We start from the raw sequence: 19,803 nt of genomic DNA, 5'->3' as shown, positions 1-19,803 counted from the left end.
TTTCTGACAGGCATCAGAAAAGACCCAGCTGTCATGTAGTTCTGGAAGCAGACCCTTTCTTACGTCCCTTGCAGTGGGCAGTGACTGCAAGTTTCAAGAATTTAAATGTTCTTTCTGTCCCTCAGTTGACTTCCAAATCTTGTTTTTTGCTATGTCACTGATGTCCACAGTGCTGCAAAAGCTAGGACACTGCCTAGACATGATTTTCACCTGTCCCTTAGCTCTCAAGGCATTGTATTTTGTCATCAAGAAACATTAGTGGAGGCAGAAACAGGATTTTGAACCGTCCACTGAGGCATTACAAAAAAAATCAATAGAAATTCTGATATTTGTACTTCTGTTTCAAGAAGATAATTACACTGGAGCCAGTAATTCATAGCTTTTGTATAGAGCCAGGTATTCCTTTTGTCATCCTTTCCTATTATGGCCATTTTAAACCTCAGTGAAACCCCATTTCTGGAACTATATGAGTGAGATATATTACTATATCTTATTCATATAATAGTATAGTAGCAGTAACCATGCATCAAAACATTTTACTTAAATTACTCTTTAAAACAATGTAAAACAGGGTTTGGGGATCAACTGGCTAGAGTATTAACCTCAAGCTCATGCTACAAAGACATTAAAATTAACTTACAGTTTCTCCAAGGGAAAAATCTCTATGTTTAACATACCTGAATTTATACATTTTTACCACTGAAGGTTTTGGCATTTTAGCATGCTCTTTACTTAAGAATTTTTCTGGATTCTTGTGAATATTTCCCTCACATCTGGAAGAAGTTTAGCTGCCCTTTTAAAGTAAAATTGAAACTAATTTGCTAACTTGGAACAGAATGAGAATTCAGCTTTTGTAAGCAGAATATGTATGAAAAATTTTCCAAAGCTACTTTATTTCTAATCTTCAACAATATGCTAATTAAAATCATGCTTTCTGTAGCTGTGTCTGTGCAGAAGTAAATTACACAATCTGGTTAATACAATAATGGAGTCCATTTGATTGACCTTCTTTCAAAATGGAATTCAAACTAAAAAAGTCAGGCAATTGTGTTTTAGTTAAACTTGGTGAATAAATCAATCTTGACTACTGACATGTGAAACAACATCTTTTGATTCTCAGAATCTTATCTTATTCAAGAAGTTGAATGCTTCACAAGCACTACAGAAAATACAAATCACCACATCATTTTTTAATCCTTACCAGTGGCACTGTGGGAAAGGAGTTTTGTGTAGAGTAGCCAGTCAGCCTCTCTCAGTCCTGTCACCCAGCTGTGAAGAGATTTCATGCTACATTTATGTTTGTTGAGGCTTCCTGTTGATAAGGGCTATGAAATAATTCTGTGAAAATTTTCTCTTGAATGGCTTTTTTAGGTAAAATATTTCCTGATAAATGATGCTAACTACATAAAACATCTCAACACTGAAGCTCTATGATCTCTCAGAATGGAGAAGGAAACCAACTATCACACAAAAATTTTGTGTGGTCTATCACACAAAAAATTTACCTTTTGAATTTAGAGTATGGACCAATTAGATACGTCAACAATACATTCCTGTCCTCTAAAACAACAAAATCATAAAGTTCTAGGCTTGACACAGGAACTTTTTGCTTGGAACCTGGTTTGGGAACTCTGAAGAATGACATCTCTCACCCTAACATATATTTATTGCATTAACTATACATAGAGGTAGACCTGGAAAAGAATTTTTGAAACTCATTTTTAGACTTTGCCACATATCATTCTCATTTTGCTCTCTGCAACATCTGGCTTACCTCACATTCCTTGGCAGGACTGAAAATGAGGAAATACAAATGGCTATGGATGGTAGTTCGTGCTTTAATTTCTATTTGCATAATAAGAAAGAATTGTTTATAATAATAAATATAATAATATATAATACAAAATCAATGTACACTGAAACAAACATTACCCCTCTCACCAATTCTGATATCTACTTTTAGTTTCCTCTTGGCCAAATCAAGCTTTTTGAGGCAAAGGTTGAAGAAGTTGATAGATCTTGTGATTCTGATGAAGATTATGAAGCCAGTGGTCGCAGTTTATTATCAACCCATTACACTGTTGTTATCCACCCCAAAGACCAAGGACCCACTTATCTTCTTATAGGATCCAAACACGAGAAGGTAAGAAATGGATATTTTTATTGAATTTCAGTAGCACATCCACGAGTATGGTGCTGTGATATGAACATTTCTTGAGGACAAGGACTACAAGTCACCTGGCATGTATTTTGATATAATAAGGAGAATTAACACTGATCAGAGTTTGTAAATCAATGCTAGTGTAGTAATCCTCATTAAAATAGACAAAGATATGCAGACTTGCTTACATAAGTAGATGGTGCAGAATATCTTATATGCTGTAATGAGAATTTTGCTCACATACAGTAACTTGGAGACAGAGCTGTAGCTGAGAGGTTACAGGGTACTGGTATCCATTTTCACTGACAAGACTACCATTGCACAGACTTGCCCTACTGTAGTAAAGAAGCAATGAGAGGTGAGGTTAAACCCATTTTTATTATTGTTTCTTCATTGTTCTCAAATAATCTTAACCTCGTTTTGCTGTCTGGCCTTATCCCCAGGTTAGCAGGATCTGGCAGTAATAAAAAATGAATTATGTAAGCTTTTGGAAGAGGAAAGGAAGAATGCCCTGATAATTGACATGATTTCTGAGGGTAAAAACTTTTGAAGAGAGCCCTGTCCAATCTTCCTTGCTTAATACTTGTAACATAGAGACCATGAATATGTGTTTATTCAATCAAAGGCAAATTCCTTTGGGCTTCAAAAGGACTTCATGGTAGGGGTTTCAAGTTGAGAGCAAAATCCTGATGAAGCAGTTCCTTCCAGTACAGAACAAGTGAGCTGCTATGTTTTTCTGCTTTAGGACACGTGGCTTTATCATCTGACAGTTGCAGCTGGAAGTACCAGTGTAAATGTTGGATCCGAGTTTGAACAACTTCTTTGCAAATTATTAAATGTGGAAGGTGATGCCAGTAAGTTTATTTTCATTTCAACATACTGATCTTCCAATGCTTATTTAGTAAGTTTACTTATGAACTGAATTAATTGCAAAATGTATATATATTTTTTATCTGTTCAGCTTCTCAGATTTGGAGACATCCCACCCTTTGCCATAGCAAAGAAGGAATTACTTCCCCTCTTACAACATTGCCATCAGAAGCCTTGCAAACTGAAGCGATTAAATTATTTAAGGTAAAACATGACAATGCCTTTTTTATTACCTGACTATTTTACCTCTTAGCTAAAGAATGGCTGTTAGTTGGCTTACTAGAGATATTCAACAGATAAGAAAAAAGTAAACAGAGGTTTATTTTTATCTTTAGTGGAGGTAACTAATGGACAGCAGCAAAATGTGCCCATATTACCTCGCTAAAGACTATTAGTTCCAATGTAAAGATGATCTTTAGTTGTGAGGGAGCAGTTTAGGCTTCAGCTTTTGATGTTCCAATTTATTTGATAAGTTATTGATAAAGTGCAAGTTAATAGAAAAATCCATAGCCACAGTGAGTGGTAATAATTTTACCTTGAAGTTCATAGCACCAAAGAATCTAACAACATGGACACATCTCTGCATTCAGGAAACTGTATCTGAAATACTATTGTTTTAATTAGATTCAGGACAAAAATCATAGGCAAGGGTTTTGTTGTAGATACATTTAAATCATCTGGGACATATTTTAAAAATCAGAAGAAAAACTAAATTTTAAGTTTAGGCAAGTCATGTATTATTTAAAACTGAGATAAAAAGCAGGAATTTTACTGCTCTTTTTAATAAAAAGAAAATATTTTCATACGAAGTAGCTATTCTTAAAAGACCAATTATTCAGTAATATAAATAGAGAAAATATTCCAGAGCAAAATTATTAAAAGTATTTCACAATAATCTTTGAGTTAACTTTTAAGATTCTCATAGATCTTTAAAAATACACATATATATGTCCCAGTGTAGTTAAACCACTTTATGATGAGGAGACACTATTGGCTCATAACCACTGAGCCACAGCTAGGTTCTTGAGAAATTCTGTCTGCCTTACAGTTTTCCCAGTTGAAGGCCAGGTAGGTAGTTAATGCCTCTGGGAGGGAGTATGCTGCAATGCCATTAACCTGCTTCCAGGCTGTAAAGTCTGCTTCAGAGACAAAATAAAATTGTGCTGTTCCTTTGTCTGTACATTGTGAACTCAACTACAAGTAGGAAGGCATGGAAGTTGGATAAATGAACTTTCTCCACAAAACGTATGCAAGTCTAAAGAATTAATTCCCTGAAGCATCAGCTATCTGGAGAATTTTGATGTTATGGTTCAGATCTAGGAAGGAATTCAAGACAAGCACTGTATGTTTAGTCATGGCCACTTTTAGGCAAACTTTCCAGCTTGTTTCTCTGGAATGTTTGAAGCACTTCAAAGAAGTACATCCATCTTACTTTCTGCAATCCTGCAGCATGAAAATTTACAAGGAAATGTACTTCTTTGATAAAAGCGAATTTACATCTACTTGGAAATCACTTTTCAGACCTAATTCAAATCACAGACACTTGCTTAAAGTAAATAATTAAGAGATTACTTGTATGACCTTTATTGAAAGTTTGTATAAATCAGCTTAGAAGTCAGGTAGGGAATTTATTTAGAAACAGATCAAGTTATGTTTCAGTTATCGCACTTATGATAAAAATAGATTAGAAATAGATTGGGTTTCCATCCAGTTCTTGCATTTTTGCTTGTATCCCTTGTTGCAAATGCAACAGTAAATGCAATGAGTGATACATGTGCTTTCTTCTAACACAGCAAAACAAATGCTTAACATCTGGCTTTCCTGAGACAGTAATGGGTGCAGGAAAGGTCATACGTAGCCTACAGTAAAAATACCATGGAAAGCAAAGATGTAAATCAATGGCTCTGAGTTCTGAATCTTTTATCTGTGTATATGCTGCCGAGTTGTGCTCACTACTTACAGAAGCAATTTACATTGTCTGGCACTGAGAGCTGTAGACATTGAATTCCCAAGTCCTTTAGAGGGGTGAGCTGTGTTCAGCATGTCCTTCAACTTGCCTACCATCCCAATTGTTCCAACTCCTGTTAGAGTTCACTCCATTAGATACAGAGGGAAAAGCATGCATTGTGGGAGGTGTTTTATCTCAAGTCTCTCTGTATAGATTTTCATCCACTCTGGCCTCTTTTCACCCCATTTTGCAGAACCAGCAGGGTTTTCTAAGTCTACTGGTAAACTTACTAATTGTGATTTCAATTAAAGTACACTTTTGATATACAGAACATCTTAAAGATTTGTTGAAGCTCCCTTGTATGTAAACTCACTTGCTTATTATTTTATATCTAGACCTGCCAGTTGTTTATAAATGCTGCAGTTGACTCTCCTGCCATTGATTACCATGTGTCTTTGGCCCAAAGTGCTTTGCAGATCTGCCTCACACATCCTGAACTTCAAAATGAGATCTGTTGCCAACTTATTAAACAGACCAGACGTCGACATCCACAAAACCAGGCAGGACCAATACAGGTAACCCAGTATTTATTTTAATGGTATTGATTTCGGCAGCAATGAAGGAACTACACAGAGTGTTTAGGGTGGTAAAGAGCCTCTGCTCTCCTGCAGTATCTGCTGAGTTAAGATCCAATTTACTGCTGCTGTGTTTTTCTGAAACAAAGTTGATGCTATCCTCCAACCAAGTATGTGTATCTGGTGGTAGAGTATATCTCTGCCCATGCTGTTTGTAAAGGGTGAACATAAAATGGGCTGTCTTCAAGTCAAGTGTTAAGTAAGAATGTATGAAACCTAATTCTTTTTTACTGCTTCTTTCCTAAGAGAGGTGTTGCTTCAGGAAGCTGGGTGAAAGTATATGCCAAATGACTCAATAGCATGAGTGTGAAGTAAAGCTGTGGTGCCACGTCATAGAATTGCAGATAAGGCTCAGGGCTTCTGATGGATGTCCCCTCTTGTGTGCCTTGCTGTTCTGCATTCACCCTGCACGCTGTGTTATTAAAGCATACTTGAAATTCTTCCCTTTGTCCACTGCCAGCTATTCACTGCTATCCAGATATGAAATGAACTGGAATTCAAAGGAAAGCCAATACTTGGAGCTTGCATAGAATTAACAGAACTATTACCAGAACTGGAATCTTATGCTTATGGTCAGGCAATGCCTACAGAACTAGGAGACGGATCAGAAAATGAGAAACGAAGTTATCATATCAAGGCTTCTGTAATAGACGTTTTTTGTCTTGCCACAGAAAGCAGAACATGACCAGCAGCCATACCTATTACTGGAAACAGCCTGTATCTGGGGGATGGCTGATGTGTGGAGAGACACTGGAACAGGTTGCCCAGAGAAGCCATGGGTGCCACATCCCTGGAGGTCTTCAAGGCCAGGTTGAATTGAGCTTGGAGCAACCTGGTCTAGTGGAAGGTGTCCCTGCTCATGCAGAGGGTTGGAACTAGATGATCTTTAAGGTTCCTTCCATTCTATGATTCAATGTGTGCATTGCTAAAACATTCACAGAACGTTTACAACATGGTACATTCGTGTCAATTAGCACACACTGAAGCTACGTATGGCTGATGGAGTTTAAACTTACTATAACCCTTCGGTACTCTTCGTACCACTGGCAAGGCCTTCCTTCTGATGCAGATAAATAAATTGTTGTTATCCTAACCTCCTGGAATGGTTTTTAAGAGTTAATCCATGTTTCCAGTCTTACACTAAGTTTTTTTAAGTCCTGAATTCCTGCTGTAGTCTCCTACCCTTGCTTCTACTGCAGTGTATACCTTCACAGAGCCAATGCTATCCTCCATCAAAGTACACATATTTGGTGAAAGGGAATATCTGTGCCAGTGCTGTCAAATTTCTGTTTAATTCCAGGCAAATCAGATAAATCAAGATAGAGAAACACTGCTTTTTAAATCTCAGTGTGAAGCATTGATATATTGATTGTGAGAAAAGTAGTTGCAATTTTAGTAAGTGTATATCAGGATACATGAGAGCACTCTATATTAAGTGAAACCAATGGATACATACTGAGCAACAACAATATACCAAAATATTGAATAATTGATTTTTTTCAGTAGTTACCATCAATCTGGTAGAAGAAAAAATATCCTATGTGTTGCTTCATAATATGTGTAAGAGGAGAGCTGAATTAAAACTGCGCAGGCTTCACCTCATTTCACAGCACTTGGCCTTGCAGCCTCAGTATTTCTTTTCCGTTGTATTAACTGCTTTTTATACAAATTCATCTGCTTTCCCATTTCCAGACCCAAAAGAAACTTGGTGTACACATGTAAATAGAGAGTATTGGGCCTTTCAATGAGGTGATATGCTTATTTACTCAGCTTTTTCTCTGTGTTCTGGTTTTTTCATTCCTATTTCAGCAGTCTCAGCTTGGCACAGTAAGCTGCACTGCTGGCCAGCAGCCACAGCAGGAAGTTTTATGTTGTAGGATGTTTAAAACAGTGAATTTATTCCTTTTGTTCAGGGCTTGCAGCTCTTGGCCCTCTGCGTTGGACTCTTTCTGCCCCAGCACCCATTCCTTTGGCTTCTTAAACTTCACTTAAAGAAGAATGCAGATTCCAGGTGTGCCTGAATATTATTACTCAGCTAGTCAACTGGTCTTTCTGAAGTACCTTGTTTTCAGTGTTTACTGTAATATATCAGATCTTTTGACGTATATTTTAAAATTAATTTGAGTAGAATTGGTGCTAAAATATAGTACATGTTACTTCTGTGCATCACTCGATAAAGTTACAAGATTTTTTTTAAAAAAATATTTTGTGGTGCATACTCTAGCTGTACATTGCAAAACCATGAAAACCAAAATGTGGCAGTTACACAACACACCCTGAGCCATGTTCATCTTCGGCACAATTCTGCTGGTCTCAGTAGACCAATTCTCTTTCTAATTCCATATGCAAAAAAAAAAGTGTTGCAAACCTCAGAGAGTGAAATCTGAGTGCTTCTCCCATCTGGCATCTCCAGAAATACTCACTCACTATCAAGTTTACCTTTCAATCAGTCCCCAGGAATTGCCTTATTTCTCTTTTTGCCACAGGACTGAATTTGGGAAGTACGCTATATATTGCCAGCGCTGTGTAGAACGCACTCAGCAGAATGGAGACCGAGAAGCCAGACCTTCCAGAATGGAAATCCTTTCCACTCTCCTGAGAAATCCCTACCACCATTCCCTGCCCTTCAGTATTCCAGTTCATTTCATGAATGGCATATATCAGGTAATGTCACGCAGGCCATGAAATCTGAGCTCTCCCAACCCCCTGCTGTCAGCATATCCATGAAGCAGTACATCAAAAAGAGGACTGTAAGGTAAACATGGCTCGAGTTTCATCCTGTGCCAGCAATGGCAGGCACAAAGTACTTGTGATCTGATTTGATCAATTGAGAGTAAAGGTTTGGGGGAAAATCTTGAAGAGAAAGATAAAAGTAAAAACTTGTAAGAGTGAGAACTGCCAAAACTCTGTTTCTTATTTAACCTGACTACCAGATGAATGAATTAGACTGAAGGGGAAAGGAAAGGCATTAAATTCCACTTCCTTTCATCAGACATCTTGGAAGTTCAGTATCTCAGTGAAGGCCTGGAAGCACAGCTGTAACTCCCATTATCAGTCCTGAAGGATAACCATATTTGTTACAGAACAAACATGGCTCCATTCTTAACTCTTTGGGGACGTCATTAGTCAAAGCCTGTAGGAAACATTCCATGGGCTTCCAAGCATGCTGCTTCACATCCTGGTTTGTGTTTCCAGCTGTGAGAGATGGCTGAGAAGGTTTTTAATAATTCATAGTATTCCTAGATAGAAAGTGACTATTTTTATGAAATCAAAGTTATATCAAATAAATGTTTCATTTCAGGTCACAGAAGAACTCTGCATTTTTTCATCTCTAGGTTTCTTAATTGCTTATTGATTGCCCAGTAAAACAGGAAAAAACCAACATCTTTTAAAACATCCTAAAGGGTTTAAAAACTGAGTTTTGGTGAAGAAAAGGAGTAACTGCTCATTAGTTATTTACTGCCCAAAATGGTATAGTTCCAAGGGCTAAGAAAATTGTAATTAAATACATTAATTACTTCAGTGGGATCACCAAATAACAATTACAGTGGTATTAAAAACTCTTGTATTCATCTCTGAATATTCATCAGATTTTTATTTTAATGCCAGCCACTAAGAAGTTCAAACGAAAGTTCATGATCCATTTTCAAGACTTTTTTTTACCACAACATTTTCAACATGTCAAATACAGGAAAAATCCCTCAATATAGATTTAAGTGAACATCAGCCACTGGCACCTGTAAAAAAGGCATTTGCCATCTCTTGCTAAAATGCTTCAATACCAGTCCCAGCAGACAGAAGTTCATATTTGGGACAGTAAAATTTATAAGGTTCTGTATATTACTGACGTGTGTAATAATGACAAAGCAACATTCATAAACTATTTTGGACCTGCCAGTGTACTGCCACCTGATATGCCTCTAAATGCACATGATGAAAAATGATTAATTGATCTCATTTGCTTCTCCACTGTACTGGAAGGTGCAAGAAATATTAAACTTCATTTTTCAAGTGGTATTTGTCACAAAAAGCTCAGTTACTAGACTGCTGTCCTATAAATTCTGTAACAGAATTCCAAGTGTAGTAAGTGCAAAGAAACCAATTCCACTAAACTGACTTCCCATGTGGAAAACTTTTCCAGGCCCTTTATGGCAATTTCTAATTTCCAATGACAGTAATGGATGGAATGGGTCTTACAGTCCCACTGTTATTCTGGAAGTATTATCTTTCAAAATCTTACATTTAAGGGGGGGAACAGCTATGAGTTTGATAGCAAAATGCATTTTGGCTGCTTTTTTAGGTTGTCGGGTTTGATGCCTCCACCACAGTAGAAGAATTTCTGAACACTCTGAACCAAGATACAGGGATGAGGAAACCAGCTCAGTCAGGATTTGCACTGTTTTCTGATGATCCCTCTGGCAAGGATATAGAGCACTGTCTTCAAGGAAACATCAAGGTAAACAAAAGCCTTTAATGAGCTGTGCTTATAAAAAACCAAAGTATCTTCATTTGACAGAGCTCTCTTCACACAATGTGAAGGAAAACATTTTTCATGCTGAAAACTTTTTTCTTAATGTGAAAGGAAAGATTTTTTTTTCAAAGATCACCTTTTCCATCGCTGAAATTCATTCAGTAAACCATAGTTAAAAGAGTTAAAAGTAAACCATAGTTAAAAAACATAGTTAAAACTTCTCCAAGAGACCCATATTATTCAGAGAAGTAACAACTGTGTTAAAAAACAAAAAGCTGTTACAGCTCTTTAAAACTAAAGAGCAATTAGAGTCAAATGTGGATTTAGAGATTTTAGTCAAGATTTCTGATACAGCTCCAGAAGAGGTCCAAGAAGTCACTGATACTGGGGTGGAGATCCTGGGAAATTAGAGAAAGAAATGATTCCTTCTCTAATACAGAATAGTTTTAGGGCTCAGTTTAAGAAATTTCCAATTTTCGGCTTGCTGTTGTCCTGAATTCTAAATTTTAGCTCCCCCTATTGCTAGAAATAAATTCTTAGCAGTAAAGAATGACAAGACACTATATAATCTGTGCTTTCGTAAAATATTAGATACTTTCCAAGTCTTAGCAGCTAATGAGCTGCTAAGTATTTTTTGTACTTCTACCAAGTAGCTTTTGCACCCTTTGGCCAATGTTCACAGCTGCATTTTGAGTGACAAGGTGTGGTACAACCTGGCCTTAGTGATAAACAAGTGGTGTCACCAAGATCAGAAAAATTACCATATGGAAAGCAAAATTTATAAAAGATGTACTTCTTTTCTAGGTAACTGTAACTTTAGAAACTGCTCATACTACTGCTTCCAGGAAGGCTCTTTGATGAAGGAATGGCGACATGAGGCCCAGCTGGGCTCCTAGGATCTCTGTTCCACCTCCTCCACATGTGCCCACCTACCCGCCTACACAGCTTGTTGTGAACCACTTCTGGTGCATTTTATAACAAACTTCATACCAACTTTGTACCAGTTACTAGAAAGGACCTGAAAAACTTGGGCATGCAGCAGGAGAAGGCAGAGATCAAAGGCATTTGATTAATAATATAACAACTCACTCTGTATTATTACACACTCACTGGCAGCTGCTAAATCAAGTACCTGGCCTATCCATGTTATGGCTTGTTTCCAAAGGTAGTGCATGCGTTGCAGGATAAACAAAACCGAAAAATGTTAATTATTAAACGCTTTGACTAAGAAATGCAAGTAAAGTTATACTTCAGTGAGTTTAAAAATTCAAGCTGTGTATGTTTCTGATAGGTAATAGGTAGGGGACATTAAAATAAGTTGACAGTTTCTTTTCAGAGGTGTTTTCAAATAGGAAGACATGCCAAATCAGTTTTGTATTGCTTTCCTTCTAGATCTGTGACATTATTTCAAAATGGGAGCAAGCCTCCAAAGAACAACACCCTGGGAAATGTGAAGGCACAAGGACTGTGCGCCTTACTTATAAAAACAGGTTTGTTTAGCAAATATAATGTCTTTGCCTTGTCCCAAGATTTGTTTTCCAGTTTCTGCAGTTTCTTCGTCTGAGAAAACACTGTGACTTGAAGCTTGCCACGAAAATAGTAAATGGGTGTAACTGAAGAATCTTTTTTTAAACACAGTTACCTTTTTTAGTTCTTAAGAGGTGAGCAGAGCTGCAAAAAAAACCCCAGTGAAGTCAGAAGACTGACATTAAATATTTACCCATTGGTTCAAATACAAGTGTTGCTCTGCTAATGTGTTTTGACGCTGAAATAAACTTGTCACCTTCAGAGCAGATACTGCTAATCCTCAGGGCTAATGCATTCCCATATCTTCTTTATTTAATAACTTTCTGTCTTTTCTGTAGGCTTTATTTTTCAGTTCAAGTTCATGGGGAGACAGACAGAGAGAAGCTGCTGCTAGTATATCAGACAAATGATCAAATAGTCAATGGACTTTTCCCTGTAAACAAAGAATTAGCAATGGAATTGACAGCCCTTTTAGCTCAGGTAATCTTTATGCATGAATAACTCACACAGCAGTTTTTCAGAAGAAGATCTTAAACAAACTGATCCACGATTGCTTGACACTCAATTGACCTCCACTTTTTCCATGTGAGTGTGCAGGAAACAGACTGGGCTGGAATCTTTGTGTAAGGCAATTCTGGACTGGAGTGGAAATGCTTTACAGTATTTGCTGCTGCTGGCACCAGTATGGCTAAAATGTGCTTTCCCTCTTACACAGCAAGGCATTAAATATCATCTAACCATGTACCATTTATTCATTCACTATGCCTTCCATGACTTCTGCAAGTTAATTCTTCAAAGTAACACCTCTTCAATGCAAGTCTAAGACTCCTTTACTAGACATGGCCTTGAAAAGATGTTTTATTTTTTAAAAATTAAAAGCTCAGATGAAGGGTTCTGAGAAAGTTATTTGATGTTGTTATTTAATAAATGTAAACTGCTTTGTGTCAGCTGGAGATTTTGCAATCTAAGAGCAGAAGTAATATTATATCTGTACAATTTGTGCTCAATATTTAACTTTTTTCTGTGGCAGACAGAAAACAAGAAAGAGAAGATCATTAGTGTGACTTTTTTATCCATGAAAAGTATACATTATTTGACAAATTTGTTTTCTTTTATACTTGATAAAACACATCAAAAGGTTATTCATAATATCCAGTAAGAAAATTACTCTGGAGTAACAAAAAACTTTCTTCATGAATTCCCCTTAGGTAGAGATTGGAGATTTTGAACGGCCTTTCTCAACTCCAGCAGGGCAAGTCACTTCCCAGTCCAAGTCCAACCAAACACTAAAGCAAGTTTTGGAGAGATTCTACCCTAAGAGATACAAGCAGGGTTGTTCAGAGGAACAGTTAAGGTGAGATGGGTTTTTTGATTCATATCCTCTAAAGATGTAAAAATGAAACAAGGAAGTTTTAAATTGCCATTAGGAATAATGTATGGCTGGGCTATATTTGTGTAAACCTGTGCTTGAAACTCATTTTCTCACTAATCTAAAGAACCCATTTCCCCTGCCTGTTTCTAATCTAAATAAAAGACCATCATTAATAACACATTCCATCAAAAGCTGTAGCAGTTACTACATGGTGTTACAAAACCCAGTGATTTTGAAATTCATATTTTTCTTACTCAGCAAATCTAAACTAGGTCTGTCTGTGCACAGACTAAAGAGTTAGTGAAGTAAAGGACATGAGGACATGATCTGTTTGTTATTCTAGTGTGCAATCTCTGGCATCCAGCTAAATTGGCAATGTGTAACTTAGTGGACTTACTAGTAAGGTATCACTTTATTTAAAATTAATGACCTTCAAGGCATTTAAATCAACACCTACTGACATGAAAACGAGAAGAACAGTGTAATAAATTATCCAAAGTCAGTGATACAGCGGTTTTGAAGTCCAATAAGCAACATACACATGTTCTTCAGTACAGAAAAAATTCAGGTTGAGAAAATATAAAGCTATTATTATTATATGCACACAGTAACATTATTACATACTCTGAAGAAAATGGGCCATTCAAATTAACTTCAAAGATTAAATTATAAAAGGTCTCAGATTAGATGAACTCATGGAGCAAAAGTGAATCACCTGTTGAACTGTTTAAGTAGTCCTACACTGCCAGTTGGCAGAGCTGGAGATCTGTGGCATGGGAAGAATCACTCTGTGCCTGCCCTGTTGCCTGTATATTTTTTTGGTAAGGGTGCAGTTTGACTTCATAAACAGTAAGACCAAAGCTGCAAGTGATGGATCTCTCTTTACTACACTATAGCCCTGCCTTTTCTTGGGCTACATCTAATAACCTTAGGCTGCTGGGTAAGTCATCCCTGCAGGTCGGTGTCCTAGAAAGGTATTCTGGGCTGGGGTTTTTTTTGAGAATTAGTTTTTCCATGGTATTGAACCAACTTGCCCAAGGAGCCACAAATTCACAAAAGGAACCAGGAAAAAAGCCCCAGTGTAAACACACTGTGCATCAGGAGCAGCATTTTGGGTAGCAGTGTCCAGACACACTAAAAGGGAGTAGTGCTAAACCATGTCTTTCATGCCTCCTACCAGCCACAGGTAAAGATATGTGCTAAGCTGGATGGATTTGTGGAATGACAACTGACATAGCTGTTGAGTGCTGATAAAGGTACATTGATTCTCCATAGAGACACATTAAATGCTGTCCCAGACTTTCTGCCTTTATGCTGCAACTGCTACATCAATATTTAATCATAATGTTTCAGAAATCAGAAGATGCTTCATAATTTTCGTGTGCATTAAAATATTAAATGACATTTTGGATTTATTTAATACTGTATCAGTGATAGTCCTTGTATTAACTGAAATTATCGTGTTAAGGAATTGATTCTTTTGTTGCTCATTAAGCTTGCTGTGGGCAAGCACTGGAATGCCCTTCAGTAAGTAAATCCCATCGTTCATTTGCACAGACAGCTCTGCCAGCGACTGTCGACGAGATGGATGGCTCTCCGTGGGCACAGCGCCGCGGACTGCGTGCGCATTTACCTCACCGTGGCCAGGAAATGGCCGCTCTTTGGGGCCAAACTGTTTGCAGCAAAAGTGAGACCTTTTCATCAGTATGACTGGGGAAGGGGAGGAGGGGCTTAAATATAAATATAATTTGCAAATATTAGTAGATTTTTTTGAAACTAACTGTGGATATGTGAGCTGATTGACTCTCCTGTCAAATTACTTTTTAAGTCATACGCTAGTGAAATGTAATAGCCATAGTGGTTAGGGTTAGGGGTTAGGGTTAGCTGTAGTAGTAAGTGTATCATAATAGTAACTTTCCAATACACTTACTACTTCTTTTACATTAGTAATCTCTATTTCCATTGCCTTAAATTTTAGTTTGAGACAGCCTTTTGGGTTTAGACTCTTTTTACTAGAACATTATAAAGGTATCATTAACTGGCTCTGGAAGCTGAACCTTGCAGAAGCACAAAATGTGGTTAAGGGTATTTAGGGTATTCCCTTCTGTGCTGGCCTCTCTCAATTTCTCTTAACCACTGGTATCTTAATTCTAGTAACAGCTCTGTTGAACAGATCTGTCACCTCATGCCTTCAATTTTAATAGGTAAACCCAGTGTGTGTGTGTGTGTAAACATAATAATTGCTTGTCAGCACTCTGTTCTTTGTGTATTTAGATATATGAGCTAGTGGACAAGCTGTAAGACACTTGACTATTTTATTAATGAGACTATATATTTTATTAGACTGTGCACCAGAGTAGGTTTCAGGTGAATTGGTTCATCGTTCTGCCACTGGCCACCTACATGGCTTTGGGCAGGTATTACAATTCCTTTAATGAAATTTACACTGAGAAGGAACTGAAGTGAAAACTGTGGATAGAGAGAGATCTATAATAGCTGAGAATTAATAATTATTCACATACTGCCTCATTTTGAAGTAGTAACTAAAGAACATTTCTCTTTGTAGCCTCTAGCAACAGCCTCAGTTGAGAAGTCCTTCATATGGTTTGCTGTCCATGAAGATGGCATAAGCATCCTGGATTATAACTCCATGGTAAGTGAAATTGCCATTTTTAATTTGGTCAAGACAGATTTTAGTACTAATTATATGGAGAGATTCACCACCATACTACCTAAAAGATGGCATTAGCTTTCCATGCTAAGTTATCTAGTCCTTCACTTAAAGCAAAAATTCATTCCTTTTGAAATGCTTTAATGTTATCATCATTACAGTAGCACTAATAATAGAAGTAACTAATGAATTCTTTGCACAGAATTTATTTTTGTTTATCAGATACAGTTTTTACATCATTTAATGAAAAGTCAATGTTTTAATCATTCAGATGTCAGGAAATCCATAGTTATTGTAATGTTATTACAATAACATTAATTTCCTTTTCCTGGAGACTTAATTTTCCAGTATTATTCATAATACATACACTCTGTAAAGAGCAGTTATTTTAAAAGATTGTTATTTTCATTGTATTATTTTTGTTTAATGGTAGGTAATATAACCCAGTGTTATTTAATTATGTCATTTTAGGCTCAGATTTTTCTTTGATTTGCAATACAAGTTTTCACAGAAAACGACTTGTAATCAGTGTAAAAAGCAATGCCTGAGAAGATCCCTGCTTTCATTTATATCCTACAAAGAAAAAGAATGGCATGCTGCTATTAGCAAGTGCTAATACTGAATATCAGAAAATTAAAATCTCAGCTTTATAATTGTGCTGATATGGGCCTTTTCATTACATTTCTTTGCAGTTAAAGAAATAATAAAACAAAGAGCATGAGGAGAATAAACAGCAGCTCTCAGGGAACAAGCAAAATCAGACTGCAGAGAGCTCTACACACACTGCTCTTGGAGCTATGGCATTTCTGTAGGGTTAAGCACTGGCAGGCCTTTCTTGACATTCAAGGAATGCTCAGCTTCCAGGGAACATTGGGATTTTATGTTGCAAGGGGTAGAGATAATATTATTTCAAAACTGGGGCAAAAAGAGGTTTCCAAAGGAAGGATATTAAGTCAGTTATTGTACAAATGTTGCCTGACAATGAATTTTAAATGCAAACATCTGCAGCAAATTAACAGGAGGTGTAACAATAAATTAAATGCTGATCTTAACTCAAAGGCTACTATTGTGGTGTTAAATACTGAACAGTAAGAACTGAGGGATGAAAAGCTGAGGAGCCTTGAAGAGCATTTATGTTTCATCAGAGATGTGAAGAAAAGAGAACAGAGTTTAATTTGCGTGTTTGCAAAACACTGCACTGCACAAAAAGAATACCTGGAGTTAAATTCCTTGAGACGTCTCATACTCTGCCATTTATTTTTTTTAGACACTGCTTCAATTTCAAATGGAATTAGTAAGATTAACTTCTCTTAAAGTCAGTGAAGATTTGGGTAAATGGAATTACCCACTCGAGTTGAAATCTTCTTATATCTTTTATCCAATTAATTTGGAATAGAAACAGAGGTCAAACTTACAAGAGTTACCATCTACAATGAAAATTCCTCATCCTGAAGGTCTAAGTGAAGTTATGCCAAAATTCACAGTTAATTTCAAGATTCATAAGAGGCTACCTCCATTGAAAAACATACATGTAATTATACTTTTAAAAGAAAAATTCATCATAATCATTTTTTCCTGCATTGTCGTGCTTAATAGCTTTGTGTTTTGTTCTGGGGGTTTCCATTTTCAGCGATTGACCGTTACATACACATATAAGAGCCTGATGACTTTTGGAGGCTACCAAGATGATTTTATGCTGGTTGTTAACAATGCTCAGACAAAGGACAAATCAACTGAAAAACACCTTTTTGCCATGACAAAACCCAAGGTTGGTATATCACCTGAAATAGTTTCCCACCATCTGCTTTTGTGCTCTCTTTAGTGGGTAATCCCTAACAGATGTGAAATATGAAACAGCTTTTTTAATCTCAGCCCGCCTAGATGACTGACTTTTGCCAGATGATTTTAGAGAGCAAGTAATTAGTAATGTTAAGGGCTAACTGTGACAGTACTGATGTGTTCCTGTTCTTTTCATGACCCTGCCCATAACATTCCAAATTTTTCATAGAAGGACAAAGGCAGTTGATAAGGACAGAAATTATATGAAGTACCTAAAACCTAGTCTGTTTGCCTAATCAGCACCAGAGATACTTTTTCAAAAAGTACATTTCGGATCTACAGTGAAATTGTAGAACACAACATTGAAAAGATCACTCACTACTTAAAAATCCTAGGTTTCCCTTTTGGTAATAAAAAAAAGAAAAAATCCTGCTTTTTAAATCTAGATTCTCTCCTTCAGTGGTAAGACCCACTATATTAAAAAACAAATAACCAACCAACCAACCAACAAACAAACAAAAACCCCACCAAAAAACCCAACCCAAAAAAACCCCACAACAACCAAAGGTTTTGCTGTTAGTTTGAACAAATCTATGAAATAACACAAAATTCCACATACAAATTTGGTTCAAAACATGATTGTTCATACAAATAAGCATAGCAAAATACACATGTTGAAGTTTCCCTCAGATTGTGCCCTTAGAGAATCACAGGATGATTTGGGTTGGAAAGGACTTTAAAATCACCTAGCTCTGACCCCCCTGCCCTGGGCAGGGACACCTTCCAACAGAGCAGGTTCCTCAGAGCCCCATCCAAGCTGGCCTTGAACACTTCCAGGGATGGGGCATCCACAGCTTCTCTGGGCAACCTGTTCAGTGTCTCAGCAAGGTTTGTATGGGTCACAAAGAGAAAATATGTTAAAAACCTCCCTGAAGTCTTTATCCCCTTCATCTACCCTGCATCTTGAGTTCTTTGAGCACTAGTTGCTTTCTGGCAAAACTTCTCAGTGTTATCTTTTGGACTTCAACATCTCTCTCTAAATTAAAGAAGTCATCTCTGAATCTTTTAAACTGTGGAAGACAAAGTATCTTTGATACGTCCTGATGGGAATAACATTACATTATTTGCAAGGAGCAATAAAAAAAAGCTTTATTAGTTATCTCCTCTCCCCCCATCATTAATTTGTTCAAGCACAAGTACTTATCCAGTTGATGGTGATTGTCACTTGCTAAAAGTTAGCTATTTTTTCAGCAGTCAAAACACATCACTGTATTTTTCAAAGAGTTTTGTATGTTCCTGTTATAGATTCTTGAGATCACTCTACTGATTGCCAGCTACATTAACAACTTTCATCAGCTGAAAGGAGCTGCTCATCACCTCTCTGCTCCAGCATTACTGGCACCTCAAAGTGGACAGAAACTCAAGGAAATGGGGAGCCAGCCACTTCTTGCAATCAACAGACCAACGAAATGTCCCACTTTGTTATGAAAGGATTATGGATCATGGTAATGCATCCCTGTTAGAGGGTTTCTACATGGACTGAAAACCTTCTGATATACAAGATGTAGAGCATAAGCAGCTCCATAAACAAAAGGAAGGTGGGCAGGTTTACATTCATTCAGGAATTAACAGGAGTAGCCCTTTAATTAAAGCTCTGGCCTGAACTGGAAAGATAATGAGTCAGTTTAAGGGTTATGATTTCCTGGGGGTTGCATGTGCCTATAGCTCAGAAAAAATACATCTGTTAAAAATGATGGAGAAAGGTGTCATTGGAAACAATTGTATAGATTTTATAGTTTTACAGATGTATTTATACTCAGGGACCAAACTGTCTTCAGTTTTTTTGTCTCCTTATTTTTCAAAATGAAACCAGTTGTATAACTTTCATTTTGAAAAGGAATTTTTGTTTAGAGAAGCAGTCAAATACAAAATACTTTCCACTTCCAGCACCATCCTTATTTGCAATACAAGTATCATGGGACTAAAAGGAGCACATTGTGTATAATTGTTTCTCCTTTGAAAAAAACCAAATACATAAGCACATCATGTAACTATTACAAATTTAAAGAGTATTCTCATGATACACTCTAGCCTTTGTTATACAGCTGTTTTACTTGGCAAATCTTCAGCCTTGGTCTGGTAAATTTCTAAATAAACCTTCTCTGCTCCAGCTTTTTGAACAAAAATCTGAATTGGATAGGCACTGTATTTAGTACAGTTTTGCTAAACTTTGCTAAGACCCTGTACCTAATTTCTCCTTTAATCCAGAATAATAATATAATACAGATGGCAAGAATGACTCACAATTCAAAACATAAGAACAACACAGAAAACCATTGATTTAAATGGTGTCAGTAAACTTGGAGACC

The 19,803-nt window shown here is 36.9% G+C and overlaps 1 protein-coding gene across 1 annotated transcript in view; it reads left to right on the top strand.

Annotated features, from left to right (window-relative positions):
• The window catches only part of PLEKHH2 (pleckstrin homology, MyTH4 and FERM domain containing H2), a 52,993-nt gene extending 33,805 nt beyond the window's left edge, over nucleotides 1-19,188 (top strand). Inside the window, exons 17-30 of the mRNA XM_066316098.1 lie at nucleotides 1,964-2,143; nucleotides 2,907-3,015; nucleotides 3,123-3,235; nucleotides 5,375-5,554; nucleotides 7,528-7,625; nucleotides 8,101-8,278; nucleotides 9,915-10,070; nucleotides 11,478-11,575; nucleotides 11,951-12,092; nucleotides 12,821-12,966; nucleotides 14,542-14,671; nucleotides 15,551-15,637; nucleotides 17,286-17,423; nucleotides 18,740-19,188. Of these exons, the coding sequence (XP_066172195.1) occupies nucleotides 1,964-2,143; nucleotides 2,907-3,015; nucleotides 3,123-3,235; nucleotides 5,375-5,554; nucleotides 7,528-7,625; nucleotides 8,101-8,278; nucleotides 9,915-10,070; nucleotides 11,478-11,575; nucleotides 11,951-12,092; nucleotides 12,821-12,966; nucleotides 14,542-14,671; nucleotides 15,551-15,637; nucleotides 17,286-17,423; nucleotides 18,740-18,922 (1,938 nt within the window). The 3' untranslated portion in view covers nucleotides 18,923-19,188. The remainder of the gene's footprint in view (nucleotides 1-1,963; nucleotides 2,144-2,906; nucleotides 3,016-3,122; nucleotides 3,236-5,374; nucleotides 5,555-7,527; nucleotides 7,626-8,100; nucleotides 8,279-9,914; nucleotides 10,071-11,477; nucleotides 11,576-11,950; nucleotides 12,093-12,820; nucleotides 12,967-14,541; nucleotides 14,672-15,550; nucleotides 15,638-17,285; nucleotides 17,424-18,739) is intronic.
• Nucleotides 19,189-19,803: the final 615 nt, after the last annotated feature.

This window comes from Sylvia atricapilla, chromosome 3, assembly GCF_009819655.1.
Source record: "Sylvia atricapilla isolate bSylAtr1 chromosome 3, bSylAtr1.pri, whole genome shotgun sequence".
Lineage (NCBI taxonomy): Eukaryota > Metazoa > Chordata > Aves > Passeriformes > Sylviidae > Sylvia > Sylvia atricapilla.
Note: the sequence above shows the minus strand (reverse complement) of the source record. Positions and strands in the feature narration are given on the sequence as shown.